This window comes from Colius striatus, chromosome 4 (assembly GCF_028858725.1).
Source record: "Colius striatus isolate bColStr4 chromosome 4, bColStr4.1.hap1, whole genome shotgun sequence".
Taxonomy (NCBI): Eukaryota; Metazoa; Chordata; class Aves; order Coliiformes; family Coliidae; genus Colius; species Colius striatus.
In genome coordinates, this window is record NC_084762.1 from 33,863,128 (window position 1) to 33,871,484 (window position 8,357).

The 8,357-nt window shown below is 44.7% G+C and overlaps 1 protein-coding gene across 1 annotated transcript in view; it reads right to left on the bottom strand.

The window, feature by feature from the left end:
- Positions 1 to 7,824, bottom strand: part of GLIPR2 (GLI pathogenesis related 2) — a 30,156-nt gene extending 22,332 nt beyond the window's left edge. Inside the window, exon 1 of the mRNA XM_061995222.1 lies at positions 7,519 to 7,824. Coding sequence (XP_061851206.1) covers positions 7,519 to 7,531 — 13 coding nt within the window. The 5' untranslated portion in view covers positions 7,532 to 7,824. The remainder of the gene's footprint in view (positions 1 to 7,518) is intronic.
- Positions 7,825 to 8,357: the final 533 nt, after the last annotated feature.

Genomic DNA, 8,357 nt, shown 5'->3' on the forward strand with positions numbered 1-8,357 from the left:
AGGACAACAGTAAGATGTCTCAGTTAATTGAATCTGATGGACAAAGCTGCCACTCTTTATTACCTGGGTTTCCTCTGCAGCAAACCGACAGCTTAGTAAGTTTGCATTACCTGTGTTGTATGATGTAACACACTATTTTCCCCATACCAAATTTGAGACATATTGCCCCAGAATATGAAGCCAGCAGTGTAACAATGTTTCAATGACATTAGTCATGTCACTATTTGACTGCAAATCCTGTTCTTGCTATAATAGTGTTGATTACTTCCTCACTTAAGGCCCTTTACAAGCTGTTAGGCAATTGACTGCCCTGATTAAAAAGAAACACCTGGCAAACTGGAAACTGCACAGCTCTGAGAGGCAGCACAGCCTTCTGTGATTTAAGTATTAAAAAAAAAAAAAAAGGAGAGCAGTAATAAATAGCAATCTTGAGCACAGACAGAACCAAGTTCTCACTTTCTTTGGAGGCAAGGGTGGGGGTAGAAGTCCTCTGCATGTTGCCCCTCTCTCCTCCAATCAATCGGACAAACAAGTCTGTCAACAGGTAGTCACTTACATGGAAGGATTGTCTTTCATCAGGTTGGAACTGACTGCTCATCATATTTAGAGAAGCCAGTGTTAGCTTTGTATGAAAGAAAATCAAAAGTATTATTTTTATTGCCATTCTGCCATGGAGGTCAATTAAATATTGTAATCATGCCACACACCCACAGACAGCCCTTGTAGACAAACTAATGTGTAAGCTGTTAACCCTTTTAAAAAAGACTAAGGAGACCACCTCATTAGTAAGGTTCCATTTCTTCAGTCTAAATGTCACACCACTCCTAGGGTACATTCATTTCAAAACACAAAGCCCCAAGTGACCTGCATGTGTTAGAACTGACCACACTACACAGGAGGAGAAAGTGAAGCATTTCTTCTCTTCTTCCCTCCCTAACAGTTCTTAGCCCTCCGTAAGTGGGAGGTACCCATTATACCATTATACCTTTACAGGTGTAATTTTTTGCAGGTCACTTACTGATATTTTGGAGGCTGCATATTTTGTTCTGGGGATAGGCAACAACACAAGAATCTTGTTGGTTCCTTTGATATAGCAATGTTAGCTGTCTGGTGCCAACCAAAGTCTTTGCAAAGTAAAGAATTTTGCAAAGAAGGACTGAAGAAAAGTAGAACTACTCCAGTTCTCCTGGGATATGCTCCTCCATTTTATACTTTATACCATTTACGTTCTACTGTTGCTTTGGGTAGCCTGGACTAGCTTGCATCTAATTAGCTCCAATACCCTCTCACCTTCCTTTTCTGCCAAGGACATCCAAGATAGATGGGGTGAGGCTCAAAGTATGTTGGTTTATGCACATCCCTGAGGCATGGAAATATGGCCATGCACATTTCTTCTGATCGCTGATGTGCAAACTCACCTATGCAGGAGTCCAGGCCAGGCAGGGAGACACAGGAAGCTTACTTTATCCACATTTACTATCAATTACATCATCTCATTCCCATCCCCCTGCTCAGCAGGCTAAACCCCAGTACTCATAACTCAAAATCTTATTTATTTCATAGAAGCATAGAATAATAGAATGGTTTGTGTTGTAAGAGAGCTTTAAAGGTCCTCCAGTCCGACCCTCTGCCATGAGCTGGGATATCTTCATCTAGATCAGGTTGCTGAGCCCTGTCCAACCCAGCCTTGACTGTTTCCAGAGATGGGTGGCATGGGTTTGTGTGGAGCTGCTTTTTCATGGTAACAAGAGGAGGGAGCTGCAATGCTGGTCACAGCAAGCAGTCTCAAAACATCCCCTGGCTCTGAGGTAGACCAACCTCCAGCCTGGCCAGGCCCATCTGGTGCCTCTGTGGTCACTACTTAAGAAGGGAAATCTGAGCCAGAAGAAGAGATAGAGGTGCTACAAGATGGAGGTAACCACGTGGACCCCACAGTCAGAGGAGGAAGAAGAAAGGAGGAGCGCTGGACTGGAGACCTCTCTGCAACCCATGGTGAGAATGCAGCTGTAACCCTGCAACCCGTGCAGGGCAATGGCAGGACCGAGAACCACCAGCAGCTCTGGATGAGTGTGCCTGGAAGGGCAAGAGACTGTGTGAGGCGGCGGCCATGGTGCAGGCCGTGCTGGAGAGCCTGCGGGCCACAGAGACCCACACAAGAGGCAGAGAGGAGCTGCAGCCCTCAGGGGCTACAGTGAAACTGTAGAAGCTATAAGAACCATCAAAGTCTGAACATCACAGAACACTTTTTCATTGTTAGGGTGACAGACCACTGGCACAGATTGCCAGTAAATGTTGTGGAGTCTCCATTCTCAGAGATACTCCAAAACCCACCTGGACACGGTCCTGGGCAACCAGGACTAGGTGGCCCTCTGGAGCATGAGGGTTGGACCAGATGACCTCCAGAGGTCCCTTCCCACCTCAACCCTTCTGTGATTTTAAAATGAGAGGTCTAATTTAGTAATGGTCCTTCATAAGGGAAAATAAAAAAACAGGTTATACCCTACCATAGTTCACCCCCAAATCACTTTGAGGATCACTTAAGTGCCCAACATGTGCCAATGAACCACAGAATTTACAAGTGTGATGAACAAACACATAAGGTATAATTAAGCATGTATTCAATAATTTCTTAATGTCTGCCAAACTAACACCAGAGCTCAACAGTCCCCCTTCACATTTACAACAGGCAGATGAAGTACTGAGGGATATGATTTAGTTTAGTGACAGGCTTGGCAGTGTGAGGTGAGTGATTGGACTTGATGATCTTACAGGCCTTTTCCAGCCGTAATGATTCTATGATTCTATGGAGACTTCAGCAGCACATGCAACCCCATTTCAGCTTTGCTGACACACAGACGTATATGCGGAGAGAGCCCTCACAACCTATGTTAGACATCAGACCTTAAACACCAAACCAACAGTGGTGGCAAGGCAAAGCTTCAGAAGGACAGTTACCTAACCATTTCATGCAGCTCTGCAACCATGATGCTTAGAGCTGAGATCAAGCAAAGCCCATGCAATTTCTGCTCAAGGCTGAGATTCACTCTGGTAACTTGGTTTGGTCCACTTTAAATGACAGTAAAGCTTTGATAAGCTTTGTTGGTGGCCTTAAGCAGGCCCATATTGTCTTCCTCCACAACATTCCAAGCTACTACTGTCTCCTTATACCCACTTGCACAGGAGCTGGTTCTGAACCAGAGCAGTTGGCCACATGTCCAGCCTTCCCCAGCCCTGTCTGCAGGGCCACCCTGCACAGTTCTGGCCACTGTTCAGACCTTCACAGACTGGGCAGAACAAGCTCATGTCTGCCTGTAAAAACATAATGTAGATATGCTCCAGCTTATCTTCCAGAGAACAGCACAGCCTCCACTGAAATAGCCCTCTGGCCTGTGGAGATATGCAATAAACAACAAAGCAGTTACTGTCAAGAGATTCAATTTCTCTTATATTTTGTTCCTGCACATAGAGCAGCAACTAAGGCAAATTCAAATTCACACAAGATAGATGCTATATCAATTGCACCAATAGAAAACTGAGGGCTTGAATGTTTTCACTGAATTGCAGCAATAAAAGCTCTCTTCCTGAATTTTTTCTTTTCTTTTTTTTTGAGAAAGACTTCTTGGAGGATTCAGAAAGGAGAGCTGATGTTTTTTGACATTGCAGCTCTACAGCATGAGAAACCTTGGTAGATATCTCGGCTACCACAGATGACTACATTCCATCTTACCCTTTGTAAGCCCTTCATACTTAGTTTTGTTATTTATCTGCCTCGACCATGAGGAGCTAAGGCTACTTATCTAACAGTCAACAGGAGTAACCATTGTTGCACAGGATGACTGCTGCATTCTTCACCTCTCCCCTGCCAAAACCCTGATGGCTCAACAGACAGGTAAAAATTGGGCCTAGAATATTGTTTGCCAAAGCCTAACATCTTCCTTGCAGATTTTTCTCTGTTCAAGTTCAATAAATGGCTAATATAGTAATCAGTGTCTTCTACGCATGAAAACTGGAGAAGTGTAACGGTTTTAATTCTATCAACTTGATTTTTGAAAGGCCCTTTTCCCACCACACCTCCAGTTCAGCTCTGATGTAAAGAGAAACAGCCAGTAATTTGTATTAACAAGTTCTGCAAATACCCCACTGTCACCAAACATGACTGCTCAGTTGCTCACAGTTGAGACTTAATTCACTTCCTCTCTCCCCACCAGAACTGTAAAACCAGTCAATATGAAAAGCACTGTCATTTTGGCAGCTTGCAAGCATCTCACTTCTCAGAAAGCAAACAGGTAATTTTTCTAGTGTGTTTGTGCATTAGTTATGATCTGCTATGGCTGTCTCCTACCAAGGTGATAAAGTACAAGTTTGCATTTCAGCTGAAGGTATAGCTCCCTCCACAGAAAACACAACAGTCCTTTTTACTGTGCTCCAAAGGTGCATTGTAAGGGTTAAAACCAGCAGATGCTTCCAAGGAAGACTAAAACCAGCATAAAAAAGTGCACTGAGTTTGGCTCCTGTCTTTTTTTTTCAGCTCCCTTTCTTGGCTCTTATTTTTGTACTGACTCAACAAGCAGCCCAGGGGGAACTCCCAGCCCTGCCTCTGGAGCCCCACACACATTTGCAGGCGGAGGAAGCAAAAAAAACGAACATTGTAAAAAGACAGACAATATTTACTGAGCTCGTTTTTGCCTTTGTCTGATGCTAGACAGAAGTCACAGGGCGATTTGACTCTGGCCAGCTCTGTCCCATTTTCAGAGTCAAGTGAGGCAAGCTCCCTGCCTCTCCCCAGGCAGGGCCGAAGGGGAAGCGGAAGAAATGAGCCTTTTGGCTGCCTTTTTTCTGCCTCCATCACAGTTTCTGGGAGCCTCCCACAGGGCAGCAGCAGTCCCCAGGCTGCATGGCAGAGGAGAGCGTGTGTCAGGCGGCTGCTGCTCCGCGCACGGCCTGTGAAGGATGGATGCATGGGTGTCCCTCCCGGGCACGGTGCAGTCCGGCGCGGGCTGCCCGCAGGGCCCTGGCCCCAGCCACGCACAGCTGCAGCAGCCCAGAGCCCAGCCGACGCAGCAGCCGCCTCACCATCACCTCATTTCCTGCAGAAAAACTCACCCTTGTCTTTTCCTATCCGGCTCTTCGGGGAGGGCAGCCGGCACCATCCTCTAATCTAAATGCTGTCCGAAAAGAGAAGAGAGGGGGAAGGCAGAGTGGCTCCCTATGGTAAGTATTTTCAGGAGTTACGGCCATGGGAAGACATTTTACTAAACCCAGTGAGGGAGTTCCAGTATGAATTTGGTTTTAGCAGCCTGCAGCTTCCAGGGAAGGAAGCTGAGTCAGAGGTACCAATATTTGCCAGCACTCAGCTTTATTCAATGAAGCAAAACCAACGCTGTCTCTAGCTCTGATACGTGCAACAAGCATTGTTTGAAATACAACCCAACAGCCAGTAACAACACATTATTAGAGAGCTTTAATCCAAGATCTGAGATTTTCAACAGCAAGATTTCTTTGTCTGTGGATGCTTAGACCTCAAGATAGATCTGCCAAAGAAACTGCTCTGAAGACATTTATTCTAAAATAGTATCCCTGTTAACTTCACATGAATCAGAACTTCCTTAAATTTTTGCTGTCAGGTAATCTCTGCTTTAGCCTTTCTGGCCCAGGAGAGAAGCAAGAACTGTTTCAAGGTCAGATAGATCCCAGCTTGTTACATTTCCATACACCCTGCTATGGAGAAACCTGCCTGCATCACATCCTTAAGAGTACCACAGCAGGAAGATGAGGTATTTCACAGAAATCACAGAGAAAGTGGTACTCTGTAAAGTAGCTGCTTTCACCCGTTCAAAGGCACACCACACTGAATGATCTCAGACAGGAATTTGCAGACTCCAATGCACTGGAAAGGGCAGATAGGATTTAGTCAATAAGCCAATTGTCAGGACAGTATCTCAGTTTTCTAAGATTAATCTAATAATAGTGCACACAGACAGTAACCTGCACCCAGTTTACCATCAATTCGAAGTGTGACAAAAGTGACAGAACATTTTCAACATACACTTAGATCTAAAGCACTGTTTGTGTAACTGCTTAGGGATGCAAACACATTACCCAAGCCTTGGCAAAACGACGTTCTTTTCTGTTGTTGCCCCCAAGTGTGGAACAATCAACTCCGGAGCAGTAAGAAATGGGCAGGAAATAGAAAATACAGTAATTGCCTTAAGACTCTATTAGCAATTTGCATATTAAAACAAGAGAAGATTCTAACTGGTTTGGGATTGGGAGTTACTGCTTTTGACCCATGTGCTTTGCTAATAACATACAGCCAACAGACTTATCTTGCATCTGTACTTTTTATGCTATTAAAAGAAGGTGCTGAACTTGTTACTTCTCACAGTTATTTAAACTGTAAGGTTATTTACTAAATCCCAATTGAAAACATACGCAGGTTCCAGGACATGGGGACAAACCCACGCACTGGCTGCTACACAGTGCTTTGCCTGGACTGGGTGTCACACCAGTAAGCCCTTTAGAGTTACATTTGCACACAGCTCTGATCTCATTTAGGACAGTGACCTTTAAAAAAAGAAAGAGGAAGAGGGAAAAAAAATCGACACACTCATGCTGAGGCCCATGAAAGTGTTACCCGCAAAAAGGCCTTCCTCAAGTTTCTCTGGAAGAGACCTAAGGTTTTGGGGTGAATCAAATACTAATACACACAGGACAGACAGACAATATGCCACCAGGCTCTGATTTGTCACAGAAATAACATCTTAACCACAAGAACAACAAAAAAAAAGCTGTCCAGTTTCACAGCTGTTTCAGAACAATAGGCACAGATTTTCACTCAGGACCCTAACAGGACAAAGACAGAGGAAACCCCAAGCATAAACTCTCACTTCTTAAGGTCTCCAGCTCCCTGGCAGCTTTGGAGGAGTCTCTCCCAGCTGAGAGTGTTAGAGCAAACAGCTGGCAGCGGTGGGGAAAAGGACCAGAAAGGCAGCCAGCAGCAGGGAGAGGCTTCACCAACATGAGCACAGCTGGTGAGAGACTTGGGAGCTGAGCAAGGCTCTTCTCAGTAAAACGGTTACCATATTTTACATCTAAATCTGCCTGACAGGAAACATGATAAAAGAAATTCCGCCCTCACTCCCCAAAGCATCCTGCTGCCTATCTGCAAGGTATGTAAATTTTGTCAGACAGCTAGGAGCAAGGCAATTTTCAAGTTATAGGGCTCAAAATTAGTTCACACTGCAAAGCAAGGCTACTATAAGTTACAAAACATAAGTTGTAGGTAAAACAGCACTACCTCTCTGTTGTGCAAGTGGGGCGGGGGGAGGGGGTCGTTTTTCTTGCTTTTTTAATCTAATCCAGTGTGAGAGAGAAAGCTCCTCCCAGGCTGCACCACGCACAAATGAAAGCGGCTCTCGCCCAGGAAACCCACTAACGCTTTAGCATGCTTTCCGAGCGCGAAACCAGGCACGGACCTTGTAAGAATACACAGCCAGCTGTAGGAAGGCATTTGCTCACCTGATTTTCCCATGATCAAGTGGTGGTTGGTTTGGGTTTTTTGGTTTTTTTTTTTAATAGAAAATTCACCTGCTGCCTCCTCTCCTCCCTGACTTTCTCTCCCAGGTTCCGGGGAGCGAAGCGTTTGCGACTTCTTCAGTCGCCTGCAAGCGTTGCCAGAGAAAACTCAGCAGCATGAACCCGTTACCGCCCCTCCTTCAGCACTGGAGTAAGCCTGCCCATGCCTTATAAGGCATAGGGACACTGGTGGGGTTTGTGGTTTGGTTTTGGTTTGTTCTTTTTTTTTTTCCTAAAAAGATCCTCTTTAGGGTCAGGAGCTATTTATCCTCCATAGTAACCAAGCAGCTTCAAAACACCATATGGTATCACATACCAATTTAGCTTAGTAATCACGGCTGTCTTCTGATAAGAGTAGGCTGTGAAAACAAATTCTGCTGACAAAGAATTACGCTGCTACAGTGGGCATAGTCCATGGGGTTAATTCACACAGCTAAATGCCTGTTAAAAGTTTTACCCAGTTACAGCACGTAAGGGTGCAACAGGCACATGGTAAGACATCACTATGTTTTAGTAAAATGCAGCACAATTCATAAAATGCAGTATAATTGGTAAAATACAGCATAAGATTTTGCAGGCTATGCAACAACCGTGCTGATGATGTACTTCTGGAAAGAAAAAAAAAGCTGGATGTGCATATGCCTCATTTACACTGCCTCATTACTCATATACACTGTGCCACCGGTATCTTTACACTACATCAAAATACCTCAAGCTAATCTGGCAAATATTAACTACTTCAACTACAGTGAACGCAATACTTTCACTTCAGAAGTGCTGCA